Genomic DNA, 19,112 nt, shown 5'->3' with positions numbered 1-19,112 from the left:
GCTTTGTTGCCCTCCTCTGGATGCATTCAAGGACCTTCACATCCTTCTTAAATTGTGGGGCCCAGAACTACACACAGTATTCAAGGTGAGGCTGCACCATAAATTACTAGACAGCCCCACTGACATAAGAAAAATTAAATTGCTTTCATGTAGCCTGAGTTAATTTAATTGAATGCTTCCTATTGTAGCATTTACTTCAGTAGGAACCGGGCATTTCACTCGGTATTGGTTTTATGCTGTGCTTGAATAGTTTTGTACTACTGTGTTTGAGTAGTTTTGTACTTCTGAAGAAAACACTCAGTTCAACTGTACTGGTTCAAAAGTGAATGTTAAGACTCCACTTACAATTTAAAAGTCATTAAGGTATGAACATCACACCTTTTAAAAGGAAATAGCATAAGCAATTAGTAATCTCTCTCTTCATGGGTTTTTTTAAACATCTAAGATTATATACATAGGATGTGGGTTGTTGGTTTGGTTTTTTTGAGGGGGAGCACTATTACAGAAAATCTGTGGTATTTGGGGAGATCACGACACCAGGAAGAATAGCTGGTCTCTAGGCAAATAATAGCCATTAAGTTTAAAATGAATATACAGTGAAAAAGGCAGGTAACATCAATAAGCAAAGTGTGAGTATTATCAGAACAGCAAAATAATGAAAGCTAGCCAATTCTGGAATCTAGGGATTTTGTTTAAAAAACCCACCGTCATACGTGAATGAATCTCTACATCCATTTCCCTGGGGTACTGCTCCTGCGTATTGGCACCACTGCAGTGCCTACCTTCTCTTCCCAGAAGGGTTTTTCGAAAAGTAATGCCAGTTGGTGTTACAATGTAATTAAAGATCCATCATCTCGATTTCGCTGCTTTTGAAGATTAATAACTCCCCCCAGTCGTATCGTCTCTTCCAACAGACCAGCTCCACCAGCACTAACAGGGTTAGAAAACCCTGTATCAGGGAAACAAACACCCTACTGGCCAGGTATCACCTCTGCTCAAGGAAAAGGTACTTGTAACAGCGTAAGCAGCCAACACGCAATCCAAGCTCCTGCCTCAGAGGTTGTGTATAGAGGGAGTAGCATGGGCAGTGAAGCAGGAAGTGAGCCCTACAGATCAAAAAAGCAGCTGCTAAACCAGAACTCACTTAGGCCCCTTCAGTTTTGGAAGCTCTCACCTCTCATCCTGCTCAAGTACTAGAGCTGCTGTACTTGCATGCATACTAAGAGCTACGCTGAGAGCTCCTGAGAAGAAAAATCTGTTCCCCAAAAATTTGCTGCTTAGAATGAGGAAAATTTCTGCCCACAAAAAAGTATCAGTTGAGATTCATGGTTGTAGTATCATACTTAAATCCTCCTTTGTCTGGCTTTCTAAGAAAAAAAAAAGCTTTTCTGTACCTTCAAAAGAAGCAGCAGCTAGTCTCAAGAAACACACCTGATGCCTACTGAGAACTACTGAGCATGCGGAGACCTTCCAAACTCAATCAGCATAGGACCAGGATACACAGCTGGCAACACAAGAGTGCAGGGACAGACTGCTTGAAAGAATGCTGATCTTAAATACCTGAAACCATTATTGTATAGTACCCCCCAAAAATCAAGTATAGTAGTCATGATAAAACAAAGTTTAAATATTAAATAAATCAATCAATCACTGGAAACCACCTGGAACACACTGGAGGCCTTAAGCCTGCTTTTGCTGCTCGACCAAGAAAGGTCTAAGTGCAAGATACAGAAGGTCCATGTAATCAAATTTCAGTTGCAGGTGTTTCATCCCAAGAGGAGCACAAGCAAAGTTTTCTAACACACTCTTGATGATCACATCAGAGTAGGAAAAGAAATACATGTCAACAAGAAAGTAGGCCATTTTAAATAATAAGAAAGCATCTAGGGTGGTCTTCACTTTAATAACTGTGAACTTAAAAACAGAAAAACAAAACCAATGGTTTTATAGGCAGCCAAAATCCAGGCACACCAGAGGGTTGCTGTTCCTCAGATAACAGTCTATCACCTTTACTAAAAAGGTCTAGAGAGTAGGACATTTCCCTAACACACTTAGTTTGATCTTTTCTGACTTAGAATTATTTACTTGGTAATAATCTGTCTCAGCCTCTTTTCAGGGGAGGCTCTTAAATACTTACTCTGTGGCAAAAGACACTGCATTAAAAAATGTAAATGAAGTTTATTCAGAAGGGTAAATGTGGTAACTAGTGTCCTTTCAGTGACTTCACAGTGACTCATTCTAGACTTTCAAAAAACACATCACTAACATCACACACCACTATTGATAAGAGTAAAAAAAATTTCCTGTAATTTGAAAAGATGGAAACAATTTCTTTACTCAACAGTTAGTACTTGGAAAAGTTGTTAAACAGAGGTCATAGAAAGGCTTCATTCTAACGAAATAGTGCTAAAAGTTTAAACTGTGGGGGAGAGAACTAGCACAATCATGGATTTCCTTTACAGTTGTTCTCAAAGCAGCTTTGACATGGTTAGAGATAGGGTAAGTGTGACAAAATTCTCTGAATCTGCCAGGAAACACATCGGGGGAAGTGATGTTAGCCCCTGTCCAGATCAACCTAACGAAGAGAAGAATAAATTCTTATAGTTTTTGCTTTAAGATTACTCAGACCTAAAAACAGTTTTCTATATTACAAGTGTGCTCTGTACCTCCCCAACCCAAACCAGCCATGGATAATTTTAAGAGGATGCTACAAGTCACCAGCCTGAATAGAAATGGGCGGAGAGGAATTAAACTGCAGAGCAGAGACTGCAGCTGACCCAGCTCTGCTTCCTCAGTCTGTCTACACTTTCACTGGCCTAGTGCTCCTTACCCCAGCCAGCTAATTGTCTCTAGCTTATAACCGATTTAACCTTGCCCGAATTTCTCTAAAGCCTCTCTTTCTCTCATTTAGTCTGTCCTTCCTTCAACTATTGCAGGGAAAGCTTTTTTTTAAAAAAAAAACAAAACAAAACACAAACCAACAACAAAACATCAAGGGACCAACAGGACTGCCCATACGCGATCAGAAGGAACACTTGCTATTAGGCCAGAAGCGTAGTGAAGCTTAGTAGACTTTTCTTGGCAGCTTTAGGAAAGCACGCACAAGCTAAAAGCAATAGGGTTTTAAAGGCTTATATTAAGAAGTTAAAAGCATTTGCTTGTTGCAGTTTGAAGCTATCAGACCAGTTCAGCTGAAAACAAGAAAGACAATTCCCTGAGGAAACAAACCTGAGGTTTTGCTGATTGACTATAGACGTAACAGGAGACAATATCCATTCCTTAGTCCTGGCTCTCTATATCTTACAAAAGGATGGGACAAAAGGGGTCAGAGAGTGCATGTAGCTTGGCCAAAACAAGTCATTTAGTTATAGGATGTGAACCTCTAACCTTTGTGAGAAAGTAGAACATATCATATTGAAGAGAACAGCTTCTCCCCAGCATGGAGGTACAAAAAATAGCAGCCCAGCCATCCAAAATCCATCCTTCATTTGTTCATAATTTGCTCAAATGTCCTGCTCAAAGCCCAGAAGCCTGCTAAATACTTCTGAATCATCTTTGCTTCCCAAGGGTTTTGTAAGCTGAACTGGCAAGTGAGAGAAAAATGAGGATATAGGAGAAAACAAAGGCTGACAAAGTAAACCTTTGTTTATACATAACTTCAGGATTTTTCTTTGTCACTTCTGGGGCTTACGTATATGCAACATAAGTTAAACTTCAGTTACACTTCAATTTTGTGTTATTTTTGCTAAGGAATGACTCATACATTTCTTTTGTTTAAAAATATCCATCATGTATTGGACTATTCTTTGCACTTCAATATGCTTACACAAAAGTTTAAAAGCTTAGCATCAGGAACTGAATGCCTGACCAAGATAAGATGACATTCAGAATATATAAAAAATAACTTCCTAACATCATAATAAACTGACACCTTGCTGCAGAATTACATCTACTATTGAATGATAGAGTTCTATCTCCCTCTCCCTCTGTCATTACTACTAACCAAAACTAAGAGTGACCCAGAAACTGTGATTTAAATCTAGCATTTGTGTGTGTAACATCAGATCAGTTCTTACGTGGGAGTAGTGATACTCTGTGTTACAAATTTAACACCAGTGTCTTGCACCTACACCTACATGAACATTTAAAAGAAAACTGCACAATTTAGGTTAAACATTGCTATGGACCATGTGGACCTGGCACTGAATCCCTAGAGCTTCTTAGAAAAGCACCATCCCCCTCAAAAAAAGGAAGGTTATGTGGTAAGTTAACTTCCTCCCTTCATCTTTATCAGCTTTGAAACAGTATGACAAGCAGACCTATTTGTGATGTCCCGTGTTAAAAGCACAATTACTTTGAGACTGACACCTATGCTCCAAGTCTGGCTAAATGTATTTATGGTATTAAATATTGCATTTCAAGTCATTAAGACAAGTCCAGATTAAAAGCCCTCTGCTCCCCACATCAGGTCACCCCAATTCCAGTGACAAGCTGAACGGAAGAGAATGGGAAGCAGCTCTTTCTCCAATGAGGAAGAAGTTATCTAGATTTTCAATTTCCTTAAAAAGCAGCTTTTGTTTAAGCTGTATTATCAGTTGCATGTTTTATAGTTTACGAGCTTTGGGAGTTAAGGCTTTCCAACTCCATTATTACTTTTTTTTGGTGCAGGTGTTTCAGAGGCCTTTGAGCATGAGTACCCAAAAAGGAAGTTTTGATCTTAAGTTTCATATTTGCTGGCAAAACACACTGGTCAAAAATATCTATTCGCTTACAGAATCTTACAAAAAAAAAATCTGTCACAGCCCAATAAAAGCATTTCAAGTCACATCTTGAGTGTCAAAAATAAGTGAATTGACATTAGAGGAACTTAATTCTACTAAATCACTTTTGTTTTAAATGTCTTTATACAGTTATCACTCGAAACCTGTATTTCACAACTGAAGAAGTTGTATAAAAATATCTATTCGCTTACAGAATCTTACAAAAAAAAAATCTGTCACAGCCCAATAAAAGCATTTCAAGTCACATCTTGAGTGTCAAAAATAAGTGAATTGACATTAGAGGAACTTAATTCTACTAAATCACTTTTGTTTTAAATGTCTTTATACAGTTATCACTCGAAACCTGTATTTCACAACTGAAGAAGTTGTATTTCAGGTCAGTATAAGTTTGAGATCAACAGTTCACAAAAGCCTAAAAGGTCAAACTCATTAAATTAGAAACATGAACCACAGCCGCAGAATGACCATACTCCAGCAGCCCAATAAAAGCATTTCAAGTCACATCTTGAGTGTCAAAAATAAGTGAATTGACATTAGAGGAACTTAATTCTACTAAATCACTTTTGTTTTAAATGTCTTTATACAGTTATCACTCGAAACCTGTATTTCACAACTGAAGAAGTTGTATTTCAGGTCAGTATAAGTTTGAGATCAATAGTTCACCAAAAGCCTAAAAGGTCAAACTCATTAAATTAGAAACATGAACCACAGCCGCAGAATGACTTCATACTCCAGACTGTATACAAAGACAGCACAGCCATTCTCATTTGTGCAGAAAATCAAGAATCTTACTAAAAGACTACAGATCAAGAAATCATTAACAGGTGATCATCTAAGAACACCAAAAAGATTGGAACTTGAAATGCACTTTAGCAGGAAACAAAAAACCGAGGCCACCTAGAATATGAGAAAAATGGAAAAACATAACTAAAGATTGCATCATGCAAAGTAGTAATTGTGAAAAGGAAGGAAAGATGATGTGGATAAACAACCAAACATGAGACAGTGCAGTATCATGACAAAACAGGGACAGCATAATCCTTGGATGTATTAGCCAGAGTTATGAGATGGATTACGTTCCTGCACTTAACTTCTTTACCTGTCTCAGGACAAGGTATTATGAAAATCTGCGTGCAATTCTGACACCCACAGCTTAAGCACAAATATGGAAAGGGAATAGGAGAGCGCTATAAAATGATTGAGCACTGATGATTTGATCAGTCAAACCACAGAAAACCAAGTCAGATGTATTTACATCAAAAAATGAACACAATTCTAATTGGATGACAGCTATCAGAAAAAACAACTGATCATTATGGGATTCACCATTTCTTCATTTCATAAAATCAAGACTAGAGTACTTTTTGGGAGACCCGTATCAGTCAAACAGTGGAAGCAGGATGGCATCTGAAGTCTGTGCTAAAGTGAAAATAATGCAAAATGAGTACCAGCTCCTCACCTACAAAATAACATTGTTTGAAGTAACCTTTAAACTTTTTTCCTTTTTTTTTGTTTTAGTAAAATGCTAACACGTGAGTAGAAGATTGACTTAAACTCACCTATTCTCTTGTTATCTTAGTAGATGATAAATGATTCATATGCAATGCTTACTGTACTTATCTAAGTATTTCTAATGTACTGATCACAGCATTATCTAAGCATTACGTGATTAAAAGAAACGATTACTTTATCTTTTAATAAATTTAGTGCCTGCTGCACTAGAGGAAAAATATTCAAAGTGAAAGTTTTTGATGCAAGCTCCATTAAATTTATTTGTACATTCTATATATGAAGAGATGAAAAAGATGCAAGCAGTTGAGAAATCATAGGGAAAAGAAGGCTTTGACACAATACAGTAAAATCATCACCTTGAAGGAAAGATTTCAGAGGGAAGACAGACACTAGCAATACCAGGCTGGGGGGCAGGGAGGAGGGGAAGGTAAACTAGAGAGTTTGTAGCCTGTAACTCAGATAACCAAGTAAACCTTTGCAGATAGATGCAGCAACGTTCAGACAGGACAACAGTATATGAGTATAGGAAGGACAGACTACAGCAAGACATCATGATTTCTCAAAGCCAAGAAAATATAAAGAACAGTCATTTATGGTTCTCTCATCAAGGAAGCAGTGAGTTCACAGGACAGTGAAAGCTCCAAAAGGAACTGAAAGCATAAGGAACAACACAGAGGCCAAAGGATGCATCTTCAGATCCTACAGTGGCATGGTAGCAGTAAATAACATTCCTGGTTTCAGGATTTACATAAAGGGAGTAAGAGTTTTACAACAAATCCTCCAATACTGGTCATAGCAGAAGAGTAAGCACAGAAAAGAATGGCTGCTGGAATCAAAATGTGTGTATTTTTTTTGTACAGAGGATGTTTTCAGTCTCATCTATTAATTGGTAAAAATTACTAATTACAAGACAAAAAACAAATACAGAAGTCAGAGTTTAAAAGAGTGTTGCCTGTAGTATGGTGCTTCTACAGAAGCAATTATTAACAGCTCAGAAGAATGCCCACAAGATAGATTTAAGGCCTTTGCTTACAAAGGAGGCACATTTAGCAATATAGCATTGTCCCACTTTGCAAAGCAGTGCCTTGTGTTCACAGTAGGTTAATAAGGAAAGAAAGTGGAGAAAGAAAAAAATCCACAAAATACAAAAAGTAATCAGTATCAAGTTACACATTTAATGCTATCACTTGTTACCTGTATTTCTAATTCAGCAATATGCTGTTGGAGTTCAGCCACAGCTGCAATGCGGTCTGCCTCACGGAGCCGTACTGCCATCACTTCTTCTTTACTCTGAAAGAAGTAATAGATTGAAGCTAACAAATAATATCAGTTTCAGTTGATTAACTACTGTGCACTGCTTTTACCCAAAATTACGTAAGTAAAGAAAACTTAATACACTGCTGTGTGAAATATCGTACCTATTGATAAGGCATATTCTAAAGAACCCAAATTTAATTTTAACCCATAGAACTGTGTAATCTTCTAATATAAATTCTAAACTGTAACAACCTAAAAAATATCTGTGTAGTTTTGAAAACATGCTGTTATCAATTTCCAGGTCCAGAAAACAGCTGTCTTGTGTTCCATAAATGTTATATTGTAAATTAAGAAAAAGTAACAACAAAAAACTCATGCTTCAACTTTTGACTTTGTATATAAAGAAACAGCAAAGCCACACAAGTTACTTATTTCATCATTCTTTTTGTCTAAAAAAATAAATTAAAAAAAACCAAACACAAAAGCACAGATATTCTCAACCTCATTTAAGTCCAGCTATCTTAGTCACAGTATACAACAAAGATTTGCAAGACAGTTTAGAATAAAATTCTAATGCCCGTAACCTACAATCAGACTCCCAGTGTAAGTTTAACCTGTAAGTTTCCCTATAAGTGATAGACAATTTGAGTTTGAACAAGAGAGAAGGAAATTTTCTTATTTCTGTTTTACGAGGCAAGTCCTCAGGACTTCAGAGCACAAAACAATTAATATTGTCAGCAGCTTGGTACAACCACAGAGAGAAAACAGTGATAGATATTGAGTGAGCAATACTTTCAGCTGGAGTGCAAGTAATTCTGGGGAAGAGACAGACTAGGCTGAGGTACACCTACTTTTATGGCAGACTGGTGTAACTGCGAACTGTAGTTACTGTAAGTCAGTTCCAGTATTTCAGTTATTTTAATGCGTGCTTCAAACTGACAGTACTTAACCACCCTTCATTAGACAGTTTGGTTGAGACTGAATTGAACATGCCAAAGCTTATCTATGGTAGCTACTTGAAAACGTGCTGTTTGTTTGAAAAAAGATCCCTGTAATGAAGGTACAGCTTCTACAGTATCCAATTAACAGCATTTGTAATCAGTGGAGTCCATTTCAGAGGAATCCATCATGTGCTAGCCCAAGTTTAGCCATTATTGCTAAATTCTGCTGCACGATTGCTCGAAAGAAGCCAAACCCACAAGTCCACAGGATTGCATGTATTTAACTGAAAGCTAAAGAACAGACCAGCTTGGTTTGACTTTGGCATCTGAGATGAGTCAATAGTGTTGCTCTAGATGGCACTGATGCTTTATCTCCGAAACAGAGCATGTTCTCAATAATTACCACAAAAGCTGATATGGTAGGAAAGACAAGACTGGAGCGGGGGCACAAATCTTATGTTGTAAATTCTTTCGCAAAACTGATTAGAAAGATCAGTGCTGTGTTTCAGGAAACAATTTGAAATTAAGTCCTTGCTGTAGAAGCAGTAGTCAGATAAAGCAGGAAAAACATAACAGTACACACCAGGGACAGAAAACAGTTGCCATACAGGTGGTATGAGATGCAACTTGCTACAAAAAATTTAATTTCTGCTTATGTATTTTAAGCTATTCTTTAAAGAAAAATACAAGCTCCAGAAATAATGTACCAGCTCTTTCTGCATAGAAAACACAATTGAGGAGTTGAAAATCCAAATGTGTCTTTTTTTGATACACCTCTTCAAGTAGAAATATTGCTACCTAGCCAAGTTGTAGTGACAGAAGTAAAAGAGCATGATTTCGGATGACTTGAAACAATAGGAAGAAACAAATCAAACATCAGTTTCTAATGGAATCAGGAATAACAAACTTGCTAGATTTAAGGAGATGCAAGGTAGAACTTTTAAAAATATTTAGTGCTACAAAAATTTAGCATTTTCTGCATTGCTCCATGACGTTACCTGAAAGATTATTGAAACTTTCTTCATCAGTTTTGAATACAAAGTTGTTGTTTCAGTAACATATTAAATAGCTTTATTTCAGATATTTACACTGCAGTACTGTCTTTTCAATTCAAGCTACCTGCTATTATCTGTATTGCAAGCCAAATCTAAGTTGGTAGCAACACTATTTAGTAAAGTTACAGATACTGAACCTGCTTCTGGAAGGACTGTAGGTATGAAAAGTCCTCTGTTATTGCTGGAGGCTAGCCCTTCACACTTGTAACATATGCCTCACATAGTAGCCATGGGATATGCTGGTGTCTTCTAAACCTAGTTAGCATAAGCAAAGCCAGTAACATTGCAAGGTTTTGGCTTGCAAGTGTAACAATGTTTCGCTTTCTACTTGATATCAGCTTTATTTTTTTCTTTAAATTCACTTTAAAATTAAAATCTTCTTTTCCTCACACAGTGAAATAACCTTAAACAATCGCAAGCAGGTATTTCCTTCATTTATTGGCGTATAGAGGTGGGGAGAAAGGAACTTAAAATAGTCTCTTCTATAACAAGAAAAAGTGAAAGCATTTGGCATGAAACTTAGATTAAGCTAAAAATCATGCTTCCAGTAGTTTGAATGTGGAGAGCAAGGGACAGGAAACAGAACGACAGTCCTTACAAATCAACTGTCAAAGGACAATGGATTTTTATAGCCTCTCATTTTTCATTTAACTGTGTATTATCATATAGTTAGAGTTTAAAATTGAAAAGTTTTTCATGAGTTTGAAACAGCAATAGGAAGTTCAACACCAAATTACGTCCCATTTAAGGAGCGTGAGAATATTTAAACTTGTGTATATTGTTTAACATGGCTTAATCTTTTTGATGACACAGCATTCTTATTAATCTGTAAAACATTGCTGAATTGTTTGTATAGATTATTAGAAAATAAAGTCACAATGAAAGTTCATGACAAATGTCAGAGGTAGAGGGAAAAGGGAATGAAGGGAAACTACATTGGAGAAAGGTTGTTTCCAACAAGTTAAACGTGAGCAGTTAGCAAAAAAACCTTGTGTATGTAAACAGTACAGGAGTCTATATGGTATTATACTAAGCCTCATTCCAAGAAGTCAGTCTAGCACACAGTTAAACAGCAGAACTCCAGGCAACGTATGTGCATCAAAATTGGTAATATTTAATTTTATATCATAAATGTCAACTTGGAAAACATGTTACAATGTAAACTGTAATCTTTTTCCTATCAGTGACTGCAAAACAAGTTTCAGGATCTAATTACTGTATGTCAGTACCACTACTTCACTGGCTATTGACCACTGCTACTTTCAGAGAACGTCTAAAAAAATATGACTGGTGCTCTGTCCATTACCACCACACTTTTCTCTAACCCATGTTAGAACATAACTTTCCAAGCAAATTATCGCAGTGAGAACAGTCATGTATATTAACTCATTAGTCAGGTTAAAGACATACTACTCTTTTTATAGTCAACATAAAAACTCCAGAATATTGACTACACCCTCTCAATCTCTTAAGGATTAATGAGGACCTTCAGTATCAAAAAACAATCAAACAAAACAGTTATGGGTTATAGGAAAAGACATGTCACCAAGATCGTGACTATTAAAAAAAGATCAATAAGAATAATCTCAGCATTTAAAAAAAATAGCACTTAGGAAATCAGTGATTATGGTGAACAAAAACCAGTCAATAGAAGCAATTTCTTCTAGATAAGATTCAGTGGCTTGTTTCCTAAAAGCTTGTGATGGAGTCTGATGAGTCAGTAGAAGTTACGTCTTCACCACACTTTAGATTCAGGTTCCATTGGAAACAAATGGAACTGGCAAGACAGCAAGAAAAATGAAAACCTAAAAAAACCTGAAATACCTGGAGTACATGTCAGTTATTTACTGTTCTTAAATTTCTTTAAAATGGAACTGAACAACAAGACAAACCAGCTTCATTTTGCTGAAAGAACTATAACTAAGGCAAAACTAGCAAGAAATTGCCAATTACAAATTACACACTATGGCTTTGAGTAACGAACACAAGATCAGAGTTCACTACACAATTAAATTGCCTAGATTTATTCATTACCTTAGAGAAAAGAAATTACAAGAAGAAATGAAAATCTGTAAAAACTGGGAAGTGTGGTATTATAGCAAAACAATGCATATTAATAAGGATGTCATTTCATCTGCAGGCTAAGTGACAACAGTAAACCACCCAAACTACACTCCTGATTCATATTGTCCACAGAAGCATTTGATGGAATTGTAGTTAACGCAGTCTTTGGGGTACGTATGGGGTTACAGGCAAAATGCATGTATATTGGATAAAATTGAAAAACAAACACTCAACCAATAACAGTGTTCTGCATGAATGAGAACAGAAACAAGTAGCGCACATAAAAAAGGTTTGGTTACATTAAGGGCAAAACTAAGATGTGATCACGAACAACAAATTATATAACAGCATCTGCTCTCAAGTGGCAAATTCACAGCCACAGTTTAATAAATGGTAGTCTGATTTTTCATCTCAGTACTATTTTTAACATACTAATAAGTATCCTATTTAGAAATTACTGACTGTTCAGTGCTAGCTGATTTTATAAAAGACTATTCATACATCTTTTGGAAATAAGATTTCAGTAAAAAGTTGTTTTCATGTCTCTAGCAAGTAATGTCTTCTATAGTGATTTATCAACTAATATTGCCCTTTTTTGAAGTAAATATCAGTAGCAATTTCAGGAGCATTTTCATCCAAGTTTTGAGAAAAAAGCTTGAAAGACTTATCCTTTATTTCTTGTCCACATTATGTGTGCACAAGTTATGAAGACATAAGTTATTAGAAATCAGTTATGGATTTAGTTACAAAATTAACTAATTAAATCTGAGATTCAGACATTAGATTGGGCTCTCTTTTGTGCATTGACAATAATAAAAACTGATCTTTTGCCCAATGTTTTCAGGCTGTCCCCTTAAAGTCTGGTTACTATTAGGAAATGACTACTGTAACACTCCCTTCTGTACACCTCTCCATTCAAACACTACTTTTACTCCCTTTTTTTGAACCTAAACTAATTCTGCCATAATAGTCAGTGTTGAAGTAATGAACCTCTTCTATCACTAAAGACAATCAGAGCACACAGTGATCAGAATCTGTTCTGTAAGAGTGTCTTTTTACGTATTATACACAGACACTTTTCTGAGTAGAACCATACTTTAAAGTAAAAGTTTATCTTTGTGGGACCACAAAGAAGCACTTCTGTCAAAACCTCAAGTGATTTTCTGAGATGGTAAATTCAAGATGATATTGTCAAATCAGTAAAAGAAAGTTTGGGGTTTGTGATTTCTACTTCTCAATTAAGACACAATTCTATCCAACAATAGAAGACTAGAGAGTACATATACATTAGCACACAAATAGTCTATTCATGATATTGTTTACCTTGCATTCAATCTCTGCTTGTCTACGTTTTGCTTCATTCAACTGAGCAAGAAGTCCTTTGTTCTGTGCAGAAAGATACTGTACCTTCCCTTGTAGGTTGGTAACCTCTTGCTCCATCCTTCGTAAATGGTTACTATTGATCTGATTCTGAAATTTATGACAAAAAAGGAAAGAAAATGCATGTTAAGGAAAGATCTTTGATATTAATTTAACTCCCTGAAGTCTGACAAGAAAGACTTATAGATCATTTACGGTAAAAAACTTCTGCTGACAAAGCATTCTGAATTTTCTAAGTGTAATCAGAAAAGTTTGCATGACATTTAGTTTATGACCAGGATATTCAAATTGTTCTCAAACAACAGATGATTCATTGTAAGAACATTATTGCAAAGGTCCTGTACATCTGTTTTTCCCACTCTCTTGCTTAGGTGAGTCAAAGATTTTGTGAACTTGTATCCCAACTGCAGCAACAAGCTGATGCGTCCAAGAAACATCAGGTATGACAGAAATACTATGTGCACATTTCTCTGTCCAGTGAATTCCTGAAAGTAACATGGCACCTTAATTGAGATCAGTGCATTAGTACATCACACCATTTTTATATGAAGCTGTGCATAGACCAGTACACAACACAAGAACCACCGCATTTCTGTCAAATGATAGTAAACTGCATAAACATATACAAAGACTCGATGCCTAACACTGAAGTGAGAAGTACCTAAAGGTCTTGTGATTTTAATACATGTAATCCAGACAGCAGGATACCTGTGCCCCCTACTGACTGAAATAAATACACAGATGGGGAAAAAACAACAAAAGCACACATTAACTGTATAAAACAGTATTAACACTTCAATGAACATTTTAAAAGTTAAGGCAAGAGGAAACTTTTATTCAGTTGGTATAGAAAAAGTGGTGCCTCTGTCAGAAATAAGCCATCATGCGCCTTGCAGTTAGCTCATCTCTCTTCAGTAGCACATTCTTACATGCTCTCCTGGTTTCTGAGATTGCTGAAGCTTGTCCAGTAAAGCAGCTTTTTGTTTGTTTAGCCTTTTGGATGCACAGGTCTCTTTCAAGTAACAGTTACATTTAGCAGGTATTTCATGGGAAGATTTCTCAAAAGCCTGTTACAAATCCTTCTCAATCAACAGCACATTGTGTTTATTGACTCAGTTGAGAGTTTGCCAATATGAACTCACCAACTTTACTGCACTTTCATTTCAGATTTGTTTGCTTAATAACAAATTATTTAACTTATTCCCTAGTTAAACAAAAAAGATGTTGGCAGACAAGTTATTTTTGTCTTTTCTGCACAAATCTCAGCAATGGTGAATCATGCTTTTCTTTTCTGGCACATGAAATTAAAGGTTCTGCTAAAAAAAAATCTGACAACATACAGCTGTTTTGCTGAGAATCCACAGTTTAGTAACCAGATTCATGACCTCAGTGGATAATCTAGTATAGGCAATTTCACCAGAAGAAAGAAACCACTACCATTTAAAGAATTAGAATTACTATTATCAGAATTGTCAATTAGGTTTGTGAAATTTAGAACACCTTAAAAGTACTTTTGTTGTTATACCAATTACAATTTAATGAATTAAGATTCACACACATTCAGAGAGTCTACCAATTAGTCCAAATGAGAAATGCAGAAAGCTTAGTCCTGGAAAAGACTAAAGAAGAGACATTAAAGTAAGTTGGACTGTATGCGCTAGATTCTCCCTCCTAGTCTAACAGCATTAAAAAAGCACATTTTGGAACTAAAGTCATACCTGTAGATGGTAAAAGATCATCACCGGATATCTACCATTTGACACCAATTTGCCAGCATTCAGCTCAATTCACACATGCTAGTGTTCAATAACATACCTGTGTTTCCATCTCCATCATTCTTTGTTTCGTCTCTTTCAGTTCAGCCTGAGTTTCTGCTTCTCTCAATCGGACTGTCATCAGCTCATCCTGTAGCTCATTCACTGTGTTTTTTCTGGGAGGATCTTTCCATCTTCCAGTGGTACGAGCTAGATGACGCTAGAAAAATAGCATGCCATTGCTGATAATGCCTGATCTTTCCTGGTGTTCCCTTATTTCATTTAAGGTCTCAGAGTTATATGGGGACAAGTTGCCACAGTGCTCCTGTTTGGATGGGTTTCTAGGTTTTAGGACAAACTTCCTAGTTTTAAAAATAGACAATTAAAAAGCTGAATACAGTTGTTCCCAACTACATAAGTCAGTGAACTGCAAGCATATCCTGAGACTTTTGCCTATTTCTAGCCCTTATTAACATTTAGTGAAGTAGAAGTACTGATCAGGTACTTCCTTTCCACCAGAATGGTTAGCTGGTAGCACAGGCTCTCTGCCATCTATAACAACTGGGGACCCATTTCTAACATGCATTTGAAGTGAAGTTTCTTGTGGCAGCTCCATTTAAAGATTTTCCCACCTCAGTGGCTTGATCCACAATCACTAGTTTCTGCTTGATCTCTACATCTCAAAATTTCATAGTCTTTTGCTTTATCATCATTCACTGAAAATAAAAATTGTTAAAAGTGTATTGCTACCCATACCTGCCAGTGTTCCTCCAAATCTTTGACTTGCTGCCGTAGTTCTTTGAGACCCATCAGAGCTTCTGCTTCTCTTAATTTTACTGCAATCAGTTCTTCTTGTAGTCTAGCAACATTCTCCTCATCAGGGAGAGAGCTGTTCCTCTGCAACAAGGACCATCCTCTTAAATATGTATTTGAATACAATTGTGCTTAGTGAGACCCACTCCAAGAATAGACATGGAATGATAACTCTTATTACTAACCAAACTTTCTTAATTACACATCCCTTGCAAAAAAAAAAAAATCCCTCAAAAATCTAAGTTCCTGGATATAGCAAGTGTGAGTAAGTATCTTCCAACTGCCAACTACAGAAAAAGAGTTGACAAGGTAGTTCTAGGTATTTTGACTTCCAGATTTCCCCGGATGGTATCCCTAACAAAGCATTATTTACACTATTTTTCACACATCATCAAAAATATGGAGGGAAATCTGAAAGATTTTGAGCTTGTTGATAAAAGTAAAGCAAATGAGGAACTGAAATTGTACCTGTAGAGTTAGAACTTTTATTTAGACTTACAGGAAAAATAATAAATGGAAATTAATTTTTTGGGAATTAGGTCATCTGCCTTTGACAAGCAGAAAAGATGTTGACAAAGGAACCATCCATTAATATTTATAAACAACAACCAGTCAAGAAAAGGTCTTGCAGATGAAAGTACACAAATGTTCACAAAAACACATGAGGAAGAAGTAGAAAGACTAGAGAAAGCGAAACAGAGAACAGGAAAACACATGGCAGGAGTGACCTGAGGAAAGTAAAACAGTGACGGAAGTATAATTATGGAAGTCTGGGAAAGAAACAGAGGGGAAGAAAAAGGACATAGTCTGCCTAGCTACAATATCCCTACATCAAATCATTGGACACCAAATATTCAAAGTTGAACTGTGTTTCATCACCTTCTACTGTATTTCTCAGTAGTAATTTTCAGCAAAATCAACTATTTTTGTAGATGTGTAATACTGTGACAGTTGCCAGGTTTTCTTGAGAGTAAAGTACATTATTAACATTAACAGAACACAGCACAACAGCCATTTATTAGCATCTCTGTTTCAAATCAAGGGCTCCAAGTATTGGCAAATATAGGAAGTGATAGGGTGTGTTTCTGAATGTTTACATCACTCTCAGTATAGCCATGCAAGTCTTGGGTTACTGAGCATAGTTTTCCCAGATTACACGACATATCGCTAACAGCAGTAAAGAGCTGTATTTATAGGCATTTGAGGGAGTTAACTTCAGACACTTTCTCGTGTGCCTAAATTCACTATGGACAGACTGAAATACTACTTTACATCTGGGTTTGTCTGGTACACTGGAATTTTCCCCACTGCTCCAGTTTTTCTTCACATTTCAGTTTTCAATGTATGCCATCTTCATGCTGATGAAGGTTAAGTAAATAAGTAGTCTCTTTTTGAACTTTGAAAAGTACCTTAGATCCTGTATTCTTACCAATGTTCAGTACAGTAAAAACTACCACACTACTAGCCTGTCAGACTCCCTTCAAGCCCCTCAGATAATTAAAAAAATAAAATCTTGACTCCAGTGGGTTAATCTAATTAGCTAGTAAGTTCTGGCCACATTCCTGAGTATACAGCTCTTTAAAGTTTCCATGAGGAAACAATTTCCAAAGCCAATACAACAGGATCTGAAGAGCGTGCTTCATTTTAGGTCAATTAGTGCGTTTTTTCCTTTCCTTTTTTTGTATTTTATTATGCAGTTAGGTTTTTCTTTGAAGAAAGGTAAATGTTTGACAGTTCCTTTGAGTACAGCTCGAACTCTGGCATCAGTAAGTTACAAGCTGGGATGGCACCCAAAAAGCAGTAGAGACTTTGATACTGAACAGTGGAGGTATTCTTTCCCTGCCCATAACGGGACAAAGTCAGAGACACTCAAGAACTCAAGACCTGGGAATGGGAATTTTGAACTCTTCTCTCCTCCCCTCCCAAACTATTTAGTTTCACATCACCTCAGTGCTCACCCTAAGCCTACTGCTCTTGTTGCAGGATGTAATTTCAAAACAATTGATGTTTACTGTAGACTCCACCGGAAGCCAAGTTTTCCACTGCAGTGGGCTTCAGGAACAGGAGAAAAGTGATCTATTCTGCACAAACCTTTCCCAGTGCAAACAGATCTTAGGTTTTTTGCTATATTAACTTCAGGTTTGAAAAGCATCTTGCAGTCATGAAAGCATAGAAGAGAAGATTCTAGAGCACAGTTATGCAAAGAATTACAGGGACCTGTATTCTGTTTCTAGTGCTATTTTATACAGAAGGTCCTGGTTTGATTTACCTTTTCCATCTCTAGAACTTTATCTTGCATCTCCTTCAGGGCACAATGGGATTCTGCTTCACTCAGCCTGGCTTGGACCAGCTCTTTTTCCAGCTGTAGCACAAAGTCTTCACTGTATCGTGAACTGCATTTATGCTACAAAGTTTGCAGAAATATGTTTAGTATGAAGCACAGATGGTTTGAAAGGGGTTTTATATGCCAGATTTGGAGTGAAAAGTACATTCAAATGCTTAACATTAGGAATACTAGCTTAAGGTCAACACAAGTGCTTACCTTATACAAGTCTACTAACATGTCTATCCAGACTGCTAACAATAAGAACCCTAATGCTATACCTCTCTGCACCTCCATACAGCCAAATGTGTAAGACCAAACTGAGACCCCTATTAGTACTGATGAGCAACAACTCACACTTTTCTCTCATTGTTACCCAAACTGAAAAATTCTCAAAGGATCTGCGATATGCAGAAAAAGATGCTTAGGAAAGACTAGCTAATTACAAGGTTAATACAAGTATCTCTCTTGATCCCTACTCACTTAAACTCTGATTCAACAGAAGCCTTCCATAGTCTTGAATTTAAAATAAAGCCATGTATGCTTCAATGCACAATCACTTTGGTTTGCCCCTTTCTTCCACTCCAACCCTTGGCTCTCATTTGCTTACACTATACGTATTCCTTCTGAGATTCCCTTCTAGCGCAAGCCCTGTGGATTTATGAGAAAAATCCAGGCACAAGTAGCAGTATAGCCCCTTCTAGACAGGCAGCATAGGCCCAAGCTACAAAGAAATTTGGTTCTTTCCATACAGGACTTACTCCAAGACTATCCCCCAGCCAGCTTTGCACACCCAAACACATTACCTCAGTAATAAAACAGCAGTTCAGAACTTGAAAGTCACGCTTTCCAAACTTCAGGAGGAAGGGAAAAAACCCACAGTCCTGCTCAAGTAAGTTAATTCACCATTAACTTATTTCTTGACTGTTGATTAGCCGGAATTAAAAGTGAGATCTAACCTTTCACTTGCTAAAGCACAATTTCATGAAACTGCATCTTTCAACAGATACATCCAACTGAAGTCATACTAAGCATTTGTATTCAAAAGCCCCACTTAACTTTTTCCTCCAGTCAATAGTTACAAAATACATTTTATTTCTTTCTTGGGTCACTTTAAAATGACTTGAAATTCACCACAGATTGTCAGACTTGCTTGACAGGCGAGGCCATCCTAAACCAGCATTTAAATTTCTAGTTCAGAAGAAAAAAAAAAAAAAAAGAACATTGAAATC

General features: G+C 36.7%; 1 protein-coding gene across 1 annotated transcript in view; it reads right to left on the bottom strand.

Annotated features, from left to right (window-relative positions):
- Positions 1–19,112, bottom strand: part of EVI5 (ecotropic viral integration site 5) — a 77,821-nt gene that overhangs the window by 29,507 nt on the left and 29,202 nt on the right. The window contains exons 14-18 of the mRNA XM_009290468.2: positions 17,827–17,961; positions 15,501–15,641; positions 14,806–14,964; positions 12,934–13,080; positions 7,488–7,583 (exon numbers count right to left, since the gene is read on the bottom strand). Coding sequence (XP_009288743.2) covers positions 7,488–7,583; positions 12,934–13,080; positions 14,806–14,964; positions 15,501–15,641; positions 17,827–17,961 — 678 coding nt within the window. The remainder of the gene's footprint in view (positions 1–7,487; positions 7,584–12,933; positions 13,081–14,805; positions 14,965–15,500; positions 15,642–17,826; positions 17,962–19,112) is intronic.

Source organism: Aptenodytes forsteri, unplaced genomic scaffold, assembly GCF_000699145.1.
Source record: "Aptenodytes forsteri isolate BGI_AS27 unplaced genomic scaffold, ASM69914v1 Scaffold237, whole genome shotgun sequence".
NCBI lineage: Eukaryota > Metazoa > Chordata > Aves > Sphenisciformes > Spheniscidae > Aptenodytes > Aptenodytes forsteri.
This window is presented reverse-complemented; position numbering and strand designations above follow the sequence as displayed.